This window comes from Procambarus clarkii, chromosome 19 (assembly GCF_040958095.1).
Source record: "Procambarus clarkii isolate CNS0578487 chromosome 19, FALCON_Pclarkii_2.0, whole genome shotgun sequence".
Lineage (NCBI taxonomy): Eukaryota > Metazoa > Arthropoda > Malacostraca > Decapoda > Cambaridae > Procambarus > Procambarus clarkii.
The window spans coordinates 32,315,242-32,335,608 of NC_091168.1; the positions used below are offsets into that span (position 1 = coordinate 32,315,242).

At 45.0% G+C, this 20,367-nt stretch overlaps 1 protein-coding gene across 2 annotated transcripts in view; it reads right to left on the minus strand.

Annotated features, from left to right (window-relative positions):
* The window catches only part of LOC123757442 (galactosylgalactosylxylosylprotein 3-beta-glucuronosyltransferase P), a 50,311-nt gene that overhangs the window by 18,302 nt on the left and 11,642 nt on the right, over nt 1-20,367 (minus strand). The window contains exon 1 of one of the 2 annotated variants that reach the window (XM_069327237.1): nt 8,371-8,519. The exons of the other annotated variant lie outside the window; for it this stretch is intronic. Within the exon in view, the coding sequence (XP_069183338.1) occupies nt 8,371-8,424 (54 nt within the window). The 5' untranslated portion in view covers nt 8,425-8,519. Of the gene's footprint in view, nt 1-8,370; nt 8,520-20,367 lie in introns of those variants that run through there. 2 annotated transcript variants of the gene reach the window in all.

Below are 20,367 nucleotides of genomic sequence, written 5' to 3' on the forward strand. Positions count from 1 at the left end.
GACGATAGTGGCACTTGTTGTGGGGCTGAGAAGGGATCGGACGCACTTACAGCACCGCTCCTGTGCTAGGTAAGTCCACTACGGGCTCACCATAGCCAGTGCTACTTTGGAACTTTTCTTCTAAGTAGCTGAATCTAAAACAAGGGGGTCGGAGGGTGCGTTGGTGTGTGTGTGTGCTAACCTAACCTTCCCTCGGTGTACTGGCGGGTGATTCTCACTCTACACTCAAATTCCCACTTGTGAACTATCCACCCACCAGCCCCCCACACATGTGACCAGCTCTCACCCACACGTGCGACCACGCCCACATAAATATGAAAATCTATTTTCCCTCACGAAAATTACGACCCTTGCTACAGGAACCTATTCATGTACGTTACGAAAATTTCAACCTGTATTCTGGCGCGATATGTTGAATGAAGGATGAAAAGCTGTGAACCTTCGGTATCCACACTAGTCTCTCTCACTTTGATTACAGCTGAAATCTGCCTTCCATTTACGTCGCATTTTAAACGCAGTTAACCAATTCCTTAACAAATGTGACATTAAATTGAAATAAATGACAGCTGGTGGAAACGGTGTTCATCTTATTGGCTTTACAAGAATGTAAGAACACCAATGTTATATACTCTCACAACCCAATGTAGAACCCTCTTGTATACAAATAAATAATATTGACGTTTTCTAAATATCGGCTGCAATAGGGTAGCAGATATATAGAATACAATAGGGGTTACAGGGTCCTTTGGGTGGCTAGGCTACACAGTTCCATTGTTTATGTTTCTTATTAACCAGACACCAGCCTCTTGAACCTTACTGGTTCAACTATCACAAGACAATCCATTCAAAGGGTGTGAAGAACTGAACAATGTATATGAAAGTACACCAAGAGAGGATATATGAGAACCTTATGTTCTAATCTTACTAAATATAATATCTTTACAAGATTATATTGCATTACCTAAGAAACAATTAACACCACCATGGGAGGAATGTAACACAGAGGTACTAACTCTTCCCCCGCAAAAGACAATGTATGAACCAGGACAGTTGAGGGCAATATGATTATATTATTAGAAGAATATAATAATTATAATTTATAATTCATGGTGTCGGGGGACACGAAGCCAGAATGTTAGGCTTATACGGAGGTCCAACCCCCCCCCCCCAATCCCCCAAGTCGAATTATGCAACCCCACAACAAGCTGACTAACTCCTGGGTACCTACTGCTAGGTGAACAGAGCCATTAAGTGAAAGAAAATGTACCCAACCATTTCCGTCCCGCCCGGGATTCGAACCAAGAATTATCGACTGTCTGTCGAGAACGAAGCCGACTATACTAGTGGGACCTTAATATCTAAATTAAACACGTTAGTGATGGTTCAGTAGCTAAGGGCGGCAAGGCAGGATGTGGAGTCTTGATTAGGGAGTACACTGACAGAGGCACTGTTATCTGGAGATGATTTCGGGGCTTAGCGTTCCCGCGGCCCGGTCCTCGACCAGGCCTCCTTTTTGTTACACCCCCCCCCCTCCAGGAAGCAGCCCGTAGCAGCTGTCTAACTCCCAGGTACCTACCTATTGCTAGGTGAAAGAAACTTCCCATTTGTTTCCGCCTCCGCCGGGGATCGAACCCGGAACCTTAGGGTTACGAATCCCGAGCGCTGTCCACTCAGTCGTCAGGTCCTAGATATAATTATTGTACAGAAAAGCTCCCAGAACCCACTCCAGGTATATTTCAGGCAAAATAGTTGTGTTTATTTACGTTTCTGGTAATTCAATTTTTTTTCTTTATTATGCACCCTATACTCATCCCGTGAGCGGTGGTGGAAAGGGTTACAGAGGCACATAATGGGTTCAGGAACTGAACTACATAGTTCATTTAGCTAAGCAAGTGACAATCTTGTGAAGCTAGTTACACAATTGTTAATGTTACATACACATATGTATACACATACATGTACACAAATACATATCAATAGTCTTATATCCTAAGTGATTCAACAAGAGGCTCACAACAGTCACTTTACATCTATGGTGAGTCACACAGTTACTGGTCTTGCTCCACACTCACCCAACTGGGCGGCAGCTTTACAGTCATGTGCTCCACACCCACCCAACTGGGCGGCAGCTTTACAGTCATGTGCTCCACACCCACCCAACTGGGCGGCAGCTTTACAGTCATGTGCTCCACACCCACCCAACTGGGCGGCAGCTTTACAGTCATGTGCTCCACACCCACCCAACTGGGCGGCAGCTTTACAGTCATGTGCTCCACACCCACCCAACTGGGCGGCAGCTTTACAGTCATGTGCAGGCTGCACCTACAGTAAGCACATTTTGGATACTTCACTAAGATTCCCGGCAGCACATCATTATGAATGAAGTACTTACACATTTCTTGTACACCATTGATGGTGTTATCTCTGAATTCCGCGATTTTTTCACATTCCATTATATAATGACGCAAAGTATGCGAATAGTTCTGCTGACAGAGTTTACAGTTAGTCAAATCTACATCAGCAGATGTTACAAACTCCCAGAGGTACTTGTAGCCGAGCCTAAGCCTAGCAGTGGCGACATCTAGAAGTCTGCTATTGGATGACCTATAGACGTGCGGTTCGTCCTGCATAATAGAATGATGATAGATGGAGTAAGAACATAAGAATAAAGGTAACTACAGAAAGCCTATTGGCCCATACGTAGCAGCTCCTATTTATAACCAGCCAATCCCACTCATATACATGTCCAACCCACGCTTGAAACAATCAAGGAACCCCACGACTTGAGCATGGTCCAGGACGGACCGAAACGTCGTCGTCCCTTCACCTTCTAGTGAGTGGTCTGGTCAACATACTTCAGCCACGTTATTGTGACTCATCGCCTGCACAAGAAACCCCACCTCCACCACGTTACGCGGATGAATAGCCCGTAAGTGGTGGTGCTTTTGAGCAATTACCAGTATCAATAGATGATACTGGAGATGTGTGGAGGTGCGACTGCACCCTGCGTGACGGGAGATGTCTCCCGTTCTGGTAAGGCAAAACAGTTGTATTTGTTATGGTGTGGCAAATCGAGAACGGGTCGCTTTTCTCACCAATCCATCCTTCTGTTTTGATAGCACATGTTGTAACTATGTAGTAATATACAGTAAAGGAGCCACAGAAAACAAATTTTCGTACTATTTGTTTATGGAGTCCGGAAAAATAAAGCTAAAAACCACACTTAAATATTTCCAGGCCTAGCCTAGCACATATATTTACCTGAGAAATATATAATGTATTAGACCTCAGATAGCGTGTATTTGGCCTAGGATAGTTAGGTTAGGTTTCATTAGCAACATAAATGTAAAAACTTTTCCAGTTAGCCCAATTCAATACTTGAAAAGTGTGTTTTCTGGTGGTCAATCACGACATATGTAATATCGACCACATCGTTGCTTTAAGCACTTTCATCTTAGGAGGCTAGGCTACCTCCACTCACAACCATATCTCTCTTCGGCCAATATTCTCAACTTACATCCATGTTTTTCCTCAATTGTGAAGGTAAACAAAGGCGCCATAATTATGAAAAGATGTACATGTTTCGTAAGAACATAAGAATATTTTAGAATGAAGGTAACTGCAAAAGGACTATTGGCCCATGCGAGGCGGCTGCTATTTATATCCACTTAATTCATATATATATGTCTAACCTACGCTTGAAACAGTCAAGGGATCCTACTTCTTTTATGTTACGCGGTAATTGGTTCCACAAATCAACAACCCTGTTACCGAACCAGTATTTCCCTTGGTTTTTCCTAAATCTAAACGTATTCAATTTATACCCATCATTCTTATGTTCTATGGTACGGGAACCAAAACTGAACTGTATAATCTAAATGGGGCCTAACCAGAGCAAGATATAGCTGAAGAACAACACCAGGTGTCTTGTTACTAAATAAATAAATCGCAGTGTCCTATTTGCCTTATTATGAACATTTATGCACTGATATATTTTGTTTTTTTAAATTCTTACTATTCATAACTCCCAGAACCCTTTTGCAATCCGACTTCGCAATCTCAACACCATTTAGCTCGTATATGGTAAGTCTTAGGCTTACACTGGCTTACCGAACAATCCATGAGCATTTCAGTGAAGTAAAATCCGTTCGTAGAGTTGTATTGGAGCGTATCGTAGCACAGATAAGTTTACACTGATCACTTACGATTGACTGATTGATAAAGATTAAGCCACCCAAGAGGTGGCACGGGCATGAATAGCCCGTAATTTGGATTGATCAATGTTGATACCCTGGCTTAAACCTCGCGGGATGAGGTACAAACCCCCTCCCACGAAGTCCTTGAACTGTCTTCACCAAAAGATACCTCATGGTCATAAGGAAGTTCATGAACCCAATTGACGGTAGAAAATAACTATCAATAGGCAGACGAGGAGTCACAATAACGTGGCTGAAATATGTCGACCAAACCACACACTAGAAAGTGAAGGGACGACGACGTTTCGGTCCGTCCTGGACCATTCTCAAGTCGATTGTGAATGTTACCTATCAATAACATTGTTGAGTGAAGGATGGAAAAGTTTAACTTGTTTAACCTATGATTGAAACAATTAAGTGATTCCACGTTTACACATAAAAACCTACAGAAGGCCTATTGGCCCATTCGTGGCACCTCCAGTTGATATCCACCTAAACTCATTCATATACTGTATATGTTTAACCTACGCTTGAAACAATCAAGGAATCCTTCGTGTATTATGTTACCCGGAAATTTATTAAACATATCGACAACCCTGTTACCAAAACCAGTATTTACCCAGGTCTTTCCTAAATATAAACTTATCCAATTTGTATCCGTTGTTTCGTGTTGACATATTTAATACGTTATTAATATCCTTTTGTTATGCCCATTCATCTACTTATACACTTCAATAATGTCACACAAAACGCTTCGCTTTTCTAGAGAAAAGTGTTACATTCTTATAAGAACATAAGAATAAAGGTAACTGCAGAAAGCCTATTGCCCCATACGAGGCAGTTCCTGAACAAATCCACAAGGGCCGTGACGAGGATTCGAACCTGCGTCCGGGAGCATCCCAGACACTGCCTTAATCGACTGAGTGTCTGGGATGCTCTCGGACGCAGGTTCGAATCCTCGTCACGGCCCTTGTGGATTTGTTCATCTGATGCATCACGTTAGTGTGATCTCTGTGTGTAATGAGGCAGCTCCTATTTATATCCACCCAATCTCATTCATATACATGTCCAATCTCATTCATATACATGTTATACACTATATGTTACATTCGTATTTTAACATCTAAATAGGGTTTTGAAATGACCAAAAGATTGGCAGATGCAGTTTAATGCTGACAAATGTATGGTTTTGAGGCTAGGTAATAAAAATAGAATTATAAGATACGCGCTAGATGGCGTTGAAATTGAAAATGAAATAGGTTTATTGAGGTACAAACACACACAAAGGGATGAGGTAGCTCAAGCTATTCTCACAAGTTCAAGTATGTTTATTGAGCCAAGAAAAAAATACATCCCAAAGGGATAGAGTAGCTTAGGCTATTTCTACCCCCCCCCCTCTACTTCAAGTCCCTCAAGGGGCGCACAAATTTAGTGAGTACAAATAGATAAATAACATTACAAGAATCCCATTTAACATTGCAGGTTTATATAGTAAGCACAGCATATAAGTGTTACACTCTTGGGGCAAAATTCTTGTAGCGCCTAAGTATACTGTCTATCATACTATTATCACACATCCAAACAATTTGATGTGGTACACTATTTATTTCCTTATTTCTATAGTTATCAATAAGTTGACACTCTAATACATAATGTTCTAAGGTGTGGGCGTACGGCATACTACATAATTTACACTCCTTATCTTTTTCACTGACATCAACACCGTATTGCCAGATATATTTGTATCCTAATCTTAATCTCATGTAAATTGAATCCTTCCAAGTAGACTTTCCTTTACCATAAGTGAAGGACGAATTTGTATTTATTATTGAATAATTCTTAAGTGTGTTACTACTGTCCACCATTGCCATTCTCTTTATCATTTCTTCACCCTCTTGGATCATCTTGATTCTTGTTTTTATTTGTTTCAAGGTTAACTGACATACAACATCAACAAGAGTTTTTTCAGTGGCTCTCTTCGCTATGTCATCAACTACCTCATTCAACAGTATTCCCACATGTGAAAGGATCCACATGAATCTTACTTTATACCCATTTTTTTCTAATTTCTTAATATTCTCTCTACACTCTATCACAATATTCTGATATACTGGGCGTCTGCTATTTAAAGACTCTAACGCTCCTCTGCTGTCAATAAAGAAGCAAGCATTTTTACCACATTTGACTACTTCCTGTAATCCTGCTAATACACCTTGGAGTTCAGCCTGCGTTTAAGAGACATTGTCAGTTAAGCGATGTTGTATGTCAGTTAACCTTGAAACAAATAAAAACAAGAATCAAGATGATCCAAGAGGGTGAAGAAATGATAAAGAGAATGGCAATGGTGGACAGTAGTAACACACTTAAGAATTATTCAATAATAAATACAAATTCGTCCTTCACTTATGGTAAAGGAAAGTCTACTTGGAAGGATTCAATTTACATGAGATTAAGATTAGGATACAAATATATCTGGCAATACGGTGTTGATGTCAGTGAAAAAGATAAGGAGTGTAAATTAGTATTTACACTAATTTACGGCGTCCAATAACAGTGGCGTCCAATAACAGTGTCTACAGTGCCGATGTCAATGTACTCCCTGATCAAGACTCCACATCCTGCCTTCCCATCCCTAGCTACTGACCCATCACAATATACATGTAGAGTGTTTTCTGTAGGCAGTTTTCTAATTATACAATCATATGTTGCCCTCAGCTCTCCTATTTCATACATACTTTTTTTCTTTTGCAAGGGAGTAATTACTACATCTACATTACAATCCTCCCATGGTGGTGTGAATTTTCTCTTGGGCACAGCAATACACTCTGTGATAACATCATACTTTATAACATTAGAACATAAGGTGCTCATATATGTTCTCTTCTTTATCATACATTGCTCATTACTTCCCACCTTTTGAACCGAGATGATTAATTCATTAGCTCCCCCACCTCTCATTAATCTAATGGCAGAGGCTACATTTATCTCTGAAATTCTATCCCCAATACTCTGCAGATTTAACTCCATCCTCATTATCTCAAACATAGCATTTCTTGGGCATCCTAAGAAAATTCTCATGGCTTCATTTTGTACCTTCTCCAACTTGCCCATCCTTCCTTTAACAAAACAAGAAATGACAGGCGCAGCATAATCAATAAGAGATCTTACAGTACTCAAGTATATCATTCGTAACACAGGGACTCCCACTCCCTTTCTACAGCATGCCAAGGCCTTCAGAGGTTGTAATCTCTTCCGACATTGACCCAACAGTCTGTTCATCTCAGCTTCCAAACTCTTATGGGCATATGCCTAAATATTTATATATATTAACTCTCTATATGAAGTCCCTCGATTTCTGTGTGAACTCTCTATATTGTTACCGTTTATTTTCAATATAATGGGCCTCCGACTTCTACATTCAAACTTAGTTTTGTCTTCATCAACCACCAGTCCCATATGGTGACAGATTTCCGAAATTATCCAACACCGTTTGAAACTATAAAATATCTTTGCCCTGAAATAAAATATCATCGGCATATATGATGGGAGTTACCGCATTTGAGTATCTCTCAGATGCTATCTTATTCATTAGTATATTAAATAGGGTGGGACTCAACACTCCTATTCTCACCCCGTTTATATGGTGTTGAGATTGCGAAAGGAATCTGGGAGTTATGATTAAAAGCGAAGAATTAAGGGTGACATGATAAAGTGGATTAATGGGTATAACAAGGGGGATATTAATAAAGTATTAATTAATTAATTAAAAAGTATCAACAGAAGACAACACGAAACAATGGGCATACATTGGATAAGTTTAGATTTGGGAAAGATCTGGCTAAATACTTGTTTTGGTAATAGGGTTGTTGTTTTGTGGAACCAATTATCGTGTAATATATTAGAAAGTAGGATCCTTTGATTGTTTCAAGCGTAGGTTAGATATATATATATGAATGAGATTGGATGGATACAAATAGAAGCTGCCTCGTATGGGCCAATAGGCCTTCTACAGTTACCTTCGTTCTAATATTGTTATGTGTGCAGACGAGGAGTCACAATAACGTGGCTGAAATATATTGACAAAACCACACACTAGAAAGTGAAGGGACGATAATGTTTCGGTCCGTCCAGGACCATTCTCAAGTTGATTGTCTCTGTGGACTCCTAAGCGTACCTCAGACTGTTGGGTGTTCGCCTGAAGTGAACTTGAGGGTGTGTATAGTCTCATGAAGTGGAGAGCAGGGTGTCTCACTGGCGACCTGACTGACGAGTAAGGTGGCAAAGTGTGGATGACGTCAGCAGACTACCAGACATACCCTTCCTGGTTCTGGGTAAACAGTGGCGGCGCCATGACACTCGCCCACCACCACTCTCTCCACCGCCCGCCTCCACACTAGGCTCTCACGCCCAGGAACACTAGGTTCCCCTCTACGTCATCCCTACTCTGTAAATACGTCCAATTGTAACACATAGGTTACACATATGTATATGAATGAGATTGAGTGACCAAATGAACAAATCCACAAGGGCCGTGACGAGGATTTGAACCTGCGTCCGGGAGCATCCCAGACACTGCCTTAATCGACTGAGCTACGACAGGGTAAAAGGGTTGAAAACGAAGTTCTACTGAACTTACTGGATCCCGTAGCCTCTCCGAGGCACAATCTCCGAGATTGAGTGATTATAAACAGGAGCTGCCTGGTATGGGCCAATAGGCTTTCTGCAGTTACCTTCATTCTTATGTTCTTATGTCACAACCTAACACAGTGCAGAGTTACAAACCCAATAAGATTTCAACTTAGATTCAACAGAGCAGAAGTTGTTATAAATACACGGGACAAAATCTTACTGAAGCGACCATACGAGTCATAAATACTCATACTCCGCCCAAGTAAAACAGAAACAAGCAACACTTAGTGGGCCAGCCAGAGGCTTAGGACCCGCCCAGTGGGCCAGCCAGAGGCTTAGGACCCGCCCAGTGGGCCAGCCAGAGGCTTAGGGGCCGCCCAGTGGGCCAGCCAGAGGCTTAGGGCCCGCCCAGTGGGCCAGCCAGAGGCTTAGGGCCCGCCCAGTGGGCCAGCCAGAGGCTTAGGGCCCGCCCAGTGGGCCAGCCAGAGGCTTAGGGCCCTCCCAGTGGGCCAGCCAGAGGCTTAGGGGCCGCCCAGTGGGGCAGCCAGAGGCTTAGGGCCCGCCCAGTGGGCCAGCCAGAGGCTTAGGGCCCGCCCAGTGGGCCAGCCAGAGGCTTAGGGCCCGCCCAGTGGGCCAGCCAGAGGCTTAGGGCCCTCCCAGTGGGCCAGCCAGAGGCTTAGGGGCCGCCCAGTGGGGCAGCCAGAGGCTTAGGGCCCGCCCAGTGGGCCAGCCAGAGGCTTAGGGCCCGCCCAGTGGGCAGCCAGAGGCTTAGGGACCGCGCAGGCATGTCCCTGCAAAAAAAAAAAACACCCTGACGCTTGACGAGATCAAGACCATGTTCAGGAATTCTCTCCCCCCCCCCCCCCGCCCCCCCCCCCCCCCCCGCCCCCCGCCCCCCGCCAAGCCCCCTGGTCCATCGGGTGTTAGACAAACACTGACCAAACAACACCCAGACTCCATAATTACTGCCCTCACCGACACACACAAAGCCTCCCTGAACCTCAGGTAGCAAGTAACACCCCGCTCCTGTGCCAGGTAAGTCCACTACGGGCTCACCATAGCCCGTGCTACTTGCAACTTTTGGTTCCCAGTAGCTGAATCTTAAACAACAACTCGGGTTGCTTCCCACTCCCATTAAAAGAAGTCACAGCAATAATACTTATCCCAAAACTGGACTCATCGCAAAGGACTTGGAAAGGCATTCGACACCGTTTGGCAAGATGGACTCGGGTATAAACTCTGCTGTCATTTTGATCTACCACATTGCCAAACTGTCACAGAAAAGCCATTACTTCACTATCTTCTGGAATGTGAAGCAACCAGTGACCTTAGAAGAGCTTTAAGAGTTCCTGAATCATGCAGTGGCCACCCTAAAGCCATCAACACAGCCACTCTCCTGGTCAACAAAGGTGTCCAGCAGCTGGACACCCTCATAAAGACTGTGAAGCAGTATCCTCCCCCGCGATAACAGCTTGATGGTTAAAAGCAGCCTCAGAATACCGAGACAAAAAAAATTGTACCACTTACGGACTATTCATGCCCGTGCCACCTCTTGGGTGGCTTAATCTTTATCAATCAATCAATCGTGTTGGTCCACGGGAGACATCTCCCGTCACGCAGGGTGCAGTCGCACCTCCACAGATCTCCAGTATCAGCTCTTGATACTGGTAATGGCTCAAAAGGGCCACCACTTACGGGCTATTCATGCCCGTGCCACCTCTTGGGTGGCTTAATCTTCATCAATCATGTGATCTACCAGTCACCACCTCAACCCGGTGACTACCAGTTACCCTGCAAAAACTACTCTGCAGCTTCCTACGTGACAGAATGCAGATTAAGTTGCTAAACAACGTGTCCGGCTACATCAACTTGAATGGGGAAGAACAAATCCACAAGGGCTGTGACGAGGATTCGAACCTGCGTCCAACAGCATCGCTGCCTTAATCGACTGAGCTACGACATGGTAAAAGGTTAATACCGAAGTTCTACTGAACTTACTGGATCCTGCAGTCTCTCCGAGGCACAAACCAGGGTTTTACACAACTCCCCCATGCACTCGAGCTATGTCAATAGGCCGTTCTCACTCTTCACCCTTATTTCATTACACACAGAAATCACAATTGCGTGATGCATCAAATGAACAAATCCACAAAGGTTGCAACTCCTTTTGACCATGTCGTAGCTCAGTCGATTAAGGCAGCTTCTGGGATGCTCTCTGACGCAGATTCGAATCCTCGTCACGGCCCTTGTGGATTTGTTCATTTGATACATCACGCAACTGTGATTTCTGTGTGTATTGAATGGAGCCTTGAGTCTCCTCAAGGCTCAGTCCTCTCACCAACCCTATACACCCTACTGTATAACACTACACTACACCCTTTGTTCACCCTACTGTATACATAAATGCCATCCCAGACTCACTCTGCCTTTCAGTCTGAAATAACTCCGACGAGCTACAAAGAAAACTAAAAACATCTCCAGGTGAGGACAAAGTCACTTACAACATGCTGGCCAAGCTAGGAGAAAAGGGTGAAGAAGCCTTCTTGAATCTCATCAACAGAGTATGGGAGACAAGAACCCGACCACTCTCTTGGAACAGTGCAATTATAGTTCCCATTCCAAAACCCAAAGTCCCAGGAAATCCAAGACATCTCATTAACTGGCCAAAACTGCAGAAAGAATGGCTCTTAATCGAATTGAATGGAAAGCCAATCCACTACACCAAAATATGTTTGCTTACAGAAAAGGTGTTGGAACCACAGGATGCCTTACCTCCCTCCTGGATCAAATCAATAACAAACCAGGAATCTAGACCTAGAAAAACCCTTCGAGTTAGCCAGTGCTCCAGCTACACTGTGCTGCCTGATGCATAAGGAAATCAGAGGACACGCTCCTGCCTTTGCCAAACGAAGCCTCCTTAACCGAGAAGCTAAAGTCAATTTCCAAGGGGAAACATCCTCCTCAAAGAGAGTGGAAAATGGAACTCCGCAGGGAGGAATACTAAGCCCCTTCCTTTTCAACTGTCTCATGGAACAATTCATGAAGCTCAAGTTGCTATGCTTAACTATGCAGACGACGTTGTGGTCATTATCAATGACAAAGGCGCCAGGAACCATATACAAACTGCCGAGGCATCATCAGCAGGGAAGCGGAACGCATAACAGTGAAAATAAACAGCAACAAAACAAAAGCAATGGTCGTTAACTGAGAACTCAAGACATCAGACTGGCAATACAAGAACAAGAAATTGAGTGGGTTACGTCTTTTCAATACCTAGGAGTCATAATAGACAACCAGTTGAAATTCACTCAAGAAATTGAATATCTTCGGCAACGCTGTAAAGCCAGAAACTCAGCTTTGCGCTCTCTGACCAGTCTTAGAGATGGTGCATCTCTACCAGTACTCAAAATGTACTACGTTCAAGCAGTTAGGTCACTCATCGACTATGCTGCTCCTGCTCTTACATCCCTCAGTGATAACCAATGGGAGAAACTGGAAGTGTCTCAAAATGATGCCCTCACAACAATGCTGGGAGCACCTATATGGACGCGTAGAGAGAACCTTAGAATGGAAACCAACTTACCAGCCTTATAGAACAGGATCAAACAAACAACAGCCACCATAACAGCAAAACTTGTTGGAACCACCGCCAGACTGTCAATCAAAGACAGCATACACAGATCGCTTCAGAGAAACCTTCAATATAGAACAAGTGCATGGACGGATAATCTGGTCAAGATTCCAGAGAAAGTGGACTTTAAACTGACCATTAAAAACAAAAGAGAAGATAGACCATATCAATACTTTCGGCAGCCTCCTCCATGGGAAGAATCGAGTCTAAAGATAATCATTGAAGGATTACCAGATAAAAAATCAGCATGTGACTCGCAGAGGCTCAAAGCAGTCATAGAACGACAAATGGAAAGCATCTCAAGACCTACAACCACTCACATCTTCACAGACGGATCAGTTGATCAAGAAATAAATTCTGTTGGAGCAGCAGTTTACACTACCAACCTTGAAGCTACTGGAGCATGAACAGTGGCTGCTCAACATTGCGAACATGACGTTTTCAGGGCCAAACTTTATGGCCCTGAAAGAGGCCATAAATTATGTAATTGAGAATAATTTACATGATGTCATCATTCGCACAGACTCTAAGTCATCGCTCCAGGCATTGTTATCCAGCCAGCACAGAGATAATATACATCTCATCACAGAAATCAAACATACAGTATAGGAAAAGAAGCCACAATCTAGGGCTGTCAGTCACCCTAAATTGGATACCAAGTCACATTGGCATAGATGGTAATGAAAAGGCAGACTCACTAGCAAAAACTGCCGCTGCTCTACCTGTTGTACAGGTTCAGGTACCTCCAAGTTTTTCACAGATTAAGGAGCAAATCAAGAAGAAAATATTCTCAACTATCATAAGTCGCCACAGAGCCAAAGTAGCGGAAGGAAGATCCACTGCGATATGGTACGAACAAGCCACTGGGAACTACTCTTTCAAGCCTGACAGAAAGATATCCAGAGACATTGCAGTAGCCATACACAGACTCAGACTTGGTTACAAGTGCTGCTGGGAGGTAATAAACTCCAATGTTAACCCCTTTAACAATGTTAAATAAACCCCTTAAATAAATAAATAAAATAAACCCCTTTAACAATGTTAAAGAGTGTCACATCTGTGGAACAGAAGCAGAGGCGCCACTATTGCACTACTTACTGGAATGTGAAGCTACTGAAGCTTTGCACATGAAACTCAACATTCATCCAACGAGAGCTAATGACACAGCGACTACAATGATTAGAAAAGCCGTTGAGGAGTGGCACACACTAGTGAACACTGTCTATATCCGCCACCAAGATAATGTTATCAAAACACGACTAAAACCAGTGGACTAAAACAGAAGCTGAAAAGAAACGGGAGAAAAGGATGACACCCCACCTCCTTTTAAAACTTTGACCCAAATATGACAGTAACAAGGTTATCGCGAATAACCCAACTCAATTACGGGCTCACCATAGCCCGTGCTACTTGTCCCGCTCCTGTGCCAGGTAAGTCCACTACGGGCTCACCATAGCCCGTGCTACTTGTCCCGCTCCTGTGCCAGGTAAGTCCACTACGGGCTCACCATAGCCCGTGCTACTTGTCCCGCTCCTGTGCCAGGTAAGTCCACTACGGGCTCACCATAGCCCGTGCTACTTGTCCCGCTCCTGTGCCAGGTAAGTCCACTACGGGCTCACCATAGCCCGTGCTACTTGCCCCGCTCCTGTGCCAGGTAAGTCCACTACGGGCTCACCATAGCCCGTGCTACTTGCCCCGCTCCTGTGCCGGGTAAGTCCACAACGGGCTCACCATAGCCCGTGCTACTTGCCCCGCTCCTGTGCCAGGTAAGTCCACTACGGGCTCACCATAGCCCGTGCTACTTGCCCCGCTTCTGTGCCAGGTAAGTCCACCACGGGCTCACCATAGCCCGTGCTACTTGCAACTTTTGGTTCCCAGTAACTGAATCTTAAACATAAGCCCTGACACCTTATCTCCCATTATACCTACTCTTCCTCCCTCGCCCAACGGCCATCCTCATTTATATTTGATTTAATTAGATTCGAACCCCATGCCGGTATAGCTTTTGGGGGCCTATTGGAGGAACGAGAAGTCGGAGGTGAAGCGTGACAACGAGACAATGTTCCCAGGCTTGATTGATGAAGATTAAGCCACCCCAAAAGGTGGCACGGGCATGAATAGCCCGTAAGTGGTGGCCCCTTTGAGGCATTACCAGTATCAAGAGGTGATAGTGGAGATGTGTGGAGGTGTGACTGCAATATACAACACGGGAGATGTCTCCCGTGTTGTATATCCTCATATTGTTGCCAGGCTGACAACACTGTGTGAGGAATATGACAGTTGTGGCGTGAGTCAGGCACCGTGCTCTCCGCCCCGCCCACCTGTCACAGTGAGGCAGCCTCTCCGCCCGCTCCTTCAATCAACCTTCAATCCACTTGAGAATGGTCCAGGACGGACCGAAACGTCGTCGTCCCTTCACCTTCTAGTGTGTGGTCTGGTCAACACACTTCAGCCACGTTATTGTGACTCATCGCCTGCAACCTTCAATCCCTCATAAAAAAGGAGGGATTGAATTCCTCATTTTTTACGTTTTTAGGTAAGCTAAACAGCTGCATTTTTACGTTTGTAGGGTTATCTTGAGGTAATTTCGGGGCTTCAGTGTCCCCCGCGGCCCGGTCCTCGACCAGGCCTCCACCCCAAGGAAGCAGCCCGTGACAGCTGACTAACACCCAGGTACCTATTTACTACTAGGTAACAGGGACATCAAGGTGAAAGAAACTCTACCCATTGTTTCTCGCCGGCGCCCGGGATCGAACCCCGGACCACAGGATCACGCGTCCAGTGTTCTGTCGGCTCAGCCGCCGGCTCCCAGACAAGGCAGGTAGGCAAAACAGCTGCATCTTATACGGCGATAAATTGTGAGAACGAAGCGAACACTTAAGTGGCATCAGGTTTTTATTAGATAATACGAAGGGATTCACAGAGCTCTTACGTGTTCACTTACAATATCAGCACCTCTTATCTCAATCATGGCGGCTTTGTTAATACTTTACCAAACACTTTACGAACTCCAAAGCTCTTACGAACTCGTCCACAATAATAACCTTGGAATGACAAGGCCCTCGTAGCACTTGGGACCTAGTAAGGTGCTTAGTAAATCGCCATGCTGGAGATAGGAGGGACGTAAGTGTCTGATGATCCCTGGCGCGGGAGGACCTTTGGACCGTAAAGCGATGATTCAGCAGAGAGCAGAGGTCGGTCCCGGAAAAAGAGATGGAGGTCAGGAAGGAGGATACCATGTTGCTGACGGCTGCTGACGGCTGCTGGATGAGTTGTCCAGTAACACAACAGTGTACCTAACCTACCCTCAGTGTACTGACCTGACAGTGACTGGTGATTGATATAGATTAAGTCACCCAACAGGTGGCACGGGCATGAATAACCCGTAAAGACTACAGTGGTGTGAGGTCTTGCTCTTTATACGGCCCGCCTCCTGGCCTTGTTGTACCTGGTTGATACCTGGTTGATACCTGGTTGATACCCGGTTGATACCTGGTTGATACCTGGTTGATACCTGGTTGATAGCTGGTTGATATCTGGTTGATAGCTGGTTGATACCTAGTTGACACCTGGTTGATACCTGGTTGATACCTGGTTGATATCTGGTAGATAGCTGGTTGATACCTAGTTGACACCTAGTTGATACCCGGTTGACACCTGGTTGACACCTGGTTGACACCTGGTTGATGGGGTTCTGGGAGTTCTGCTACTCCCCAAGCCCGGCCCGAGGCCAGGCTTGTGGACCTCTTGCATTATAATTGACTTAGTACTACGACATTCGAATTGTTTGAAGAATCTGGCTTAAAGTATTGGATGGACCGAAAGGTCGACGTCCCTTCAATTTCTAGTGTGTTGTTTGGTCAACTTTATTCTTCTCCCACAACTTCTTTCAATAGATTCCACTTGTTGACCACCAGTACAAGGCATATAGTTATTTTCATCTCGTCGACTCATTTGCGTTTCCACTTATGTCCTACTATCCTCCTTTCTCTCATATACCGACAGTATTTTTTACGTTGTGATCATAGTTCCTCAGTGTCTTGTATGTTGTGATCATATCCCCTCAGTATCTTGCATTCTGTGACCATATCACCTCAGTATCTTGTATGCTGTGACCATATCCCCTCAGTATCTTGTATGCTGTGACCATATCCCCTCAGTATCTTGTATGCTGTGGCCATATCCCCTCATATTCTATTACTGGGCACCATTAGGGGTCACACTGACATGTGTACCGTTGACACTGTTGATGAACGGTCGTCAAACAGTGTCTCTTCCAACGTAGGCTGTTAAGTGAACAGAGACAACAGTTGAAGGTGGGTGTGGACCAGGGTGGGTGTGGACCAGGGTGGGTGTGGACCATGATGGGTGTGGACCATGGTGGGTGTGGACCAGGGTGGGTGTGGACCAGGGTGGGTGTGGACCAGGGTGGGTGTGGACCATGATGGGTGTGGACCAGGGTGGGTGTGGACCAGGGTGGGTGTGGACCAGGGTGGGTGTGTGGACCATGGTGGCTGTGGACCAGGGTGGGTGTGGACCAGGATGGGTGTGGACCAGGATGGGTGTGGACCAGGATGGGTGTGGACCAGGGTGGGTGTGGACCAGGGTGGGTGTGGACCAGGGTGGGTGTGGACCAGGGTGGGTGTGGACCAGGGTGGGTGTGGACCAGGGTGGGTGTGTGGACCAGGGTGGGTGTGGACCAGGGTGGGTGTGGACCAGGGTGGGTGTGGACCAGGGTGTGTGTGTACCAGTGTGGGTGTGTACTCACCTAGTTGTGCTTGCGGGAGGGTTGAGCTCTGGCTCTTTGGTCCAGCCTCTCAACCGTCAATCAACAGGTGTACAGATTCCTGAGCCTATTGGGCTCTATCATATCTACACTTGAAACTGTGTATGGAGTCAGCCTCCACCACATCGCTTCCTAATGCATTCCATTTGTCAACCACTCTGACACTAAAAAAGATCTTTCTAATATCTCAATGGCTCATTTGGGCACTCAGTTTCCACCAGTGTCCCCTTGTGCGTGTGTCCCTTGTGTTAAATAGCCTGTCTTTATCAACCCTGTCGACTCCCTTGAGAATCTTGAATGTGGTGATCATGTCCCCCTAACTCTTCTGTCTTCCAACGAAGTGAGGTTTAATTCCCGTAGTCTCTCCTCGTAGCTCATACCTCTCAGCTCGGGTACTAGTCTGGTGGCAAACCTTTGAACCTTTTCCAGTTTAGTCTTATGCTTGACTAGATATGGACTCCATGCTGGAGCCGCATACTCCAGGATTGGTCTGACATATGTGGTATATAATGTTCTGAAAGATTCCTTACACAAGTTTCTAAAGGCCGTTCTTATGTTAGCCAACCTGGCATATGCTGCTGATGTTATCCTCTTGATATGAGCTTCAAGGGACAGGTCTGGCGTGATATCAATCCCCAGGTCTTTCTCTCTCTCTGACTCTTGTAGTATCTCATCTCCCAAATGATACCTTGTATCTGGTCTCCTGCTTCTTACCCCTAATCTTCATTACATTACATTTGCTTGGATTAAACTCTAACAGCCATTTGTTCGACCATTCCTGCAGCTTGTCCAGGTCTTCTTGAAGCCTCAAGCTGTCCTCCTCTGTCTTAATCCTTCTCATAATTTTGGCGTCATCAGCAAACATTGAGAGGAATGAGTCTATACCCTCTGGGAGATCATTTACGTATATCAGAAACAGAATAGGTCCAAGCACAGAGCTCTGTGGGACTCCACTGGTGACTTCACGCCAATCTGAGGTCTCACCCCTCACTGTAACTCTCTGCTTCCTATTGCTTAGGTACTCCCTTATCCACTGGAGCGCCCTACCAGTTACTCCTGCCTGTTTCTCCAGCTTATGCATCAACCTTTTATGGGGTATGGGGTACTGTATCAAAGGCTTTCCGACAGTCCCAAAAAATTCAGTCTGCCCATCCTTCTCTTTCTTGCTTAATCTTTGTCACCTGATCGTAGAATTCTATCAAGCCTGTAAGGCAAGATTTACCCTCCCTGAACCCATGTTGATGGGTTGTCACGAAGTCTCTTCTCTCCAGATGTGTTACTAGGTTTTTTCTCACAATCTTCTCCGTCATCTTGCAAGGTATACAAGGTACGGACACTGGCCAGTAGTTCAGTGCCTCTTGTCTGTCACCCTTTTTGTATATTGGTACTACATTAGCAGTCTTCCATATTTCTGGTAGGTCCCCCGTTTCCAGTGACCTACTATATATACACTATGGAGAGTGGTAGGCAAAGTGCTCCTGCACACTCTTTCAATACCCATGGTGAGATTCCGTCCGGCCCAACAGCTTTTCTCACATCCAGCTCCAATAGGTGCTTCTTGACCTCATCTCTTGTAATTTCGAACCTTTCCAAGGTCACCTGGTTTGCTGCCACCTCTCCTAGCGCCGTGACTTCTCCCTGTTCTATTGTAAAGACCTCCTGGAACCTTTTGTTGAGTTCTTCACACACCTCTTTGTCATTCTCTGTGTACCTGTCCTCGCCCACCCTAAGTTTCAGCACCTGTTTCTTCACTTTTGTCTTCCTCCTGATGTGACTGTGTAGTAGCTTTGGTTCGGTCTTGGCTTTATTAGCTATATCATTTTCATACCTTTTCTCAGCTGCTCTTCTCACACTAACATACTCGTTCCTGGTTCTCTGGTATCTCTCTCTACTTTCTGGTGTTCTGTTATTACGGAAGTTCCTCCATGCCCTTTTGTTCAGCTCCTTTGCTTTCATACATTCCCTATTAAACCACGGATTCTTCCTTTGCTTCTCTGTGTTTTCCTGTCGGGCTAGGACAAACCTGCTTACAGCCTCCTGACATTTTTGGGTGACATAGTCCATCATGTCTTGTACGGACTTGGTTCCGAGTTCTGTGTCCCAATGTATATCCCATAGGAATTTATTCATCTCCTCATAGTTTCCCTTTCGGTACGCCAGCCCTTTGTTTCCCAGTTCTTTTTTGGGGGTGATAATTCTTAGCTCAACCAGGTACTCAAAGCTCAATACACTATGATCACTCATTCCCAAGGGGGCTTCCAACTTAACTTCCCTTATATCCGACTCATTTAGGGTAAATATCAGATCAAGCAAGGCTGGTTCATCCCCTCCTCTCATTCTTGTCGGTCCCTTGACGTGTTGACTTAAAAAAGTTCTTGTTGCCACATCCAGCAGCTTAGCTCTCCATGTGTCTGGGCCTCAATGTGGATCTCTGTTCCCCCAATCTATCTTCCGATGGTTGAAGTCTGCCATGACTAGTAGTTTGGATCCGTTCCTGCTAGCCACAGAAGCTGCTCTCTCTATTATATTGATTGTGGCCAAGTTGTTTCTATCATATTCCTGTCTGGGTCTTCTGTCATTCGGTGGGGGTTATATATGACTTCATTCGGTGGGGGGTTATATATGACTACTATTATAATTTTCTGTCCTCCAGTTGCTATGGTGCCTGAAATGTAGTCACTGAAACCTTCACAGTTCTGAATTACCATCTCTTCGAAACTCCAACCTTCTCTTAGTAGCAGAGCTACACCACCTCCTCCTCTCCCTTCTCTCTCTTTCCTCACTACATAGTAGCCCTGTGGAAACACTGCGTTTGTTATGATTTTCGTTAACTTTGTTTCTGTGAGTGCTATTATGTCTGGGTTTTCTTCTAGTGCCCATTCTCCGAGTTCACTTGTTTTATTTGTAATCCCGTGTGTGCGCGCATGCGTGCCTGTGTCACGAGTTCCCGTAAGTGTTAACCTCTACCTAAACTACCTACCTAAAATGAGCCACTTTGAGATTTTAAATATATATGATATCCTGAACAAGAATTTGATATATTTTACCTCACTCTGTACACCTGATTAATTGACCAGAGACACCTGATTAATTGACCACGCCCATCATGGTGTGGACCAGGGTGG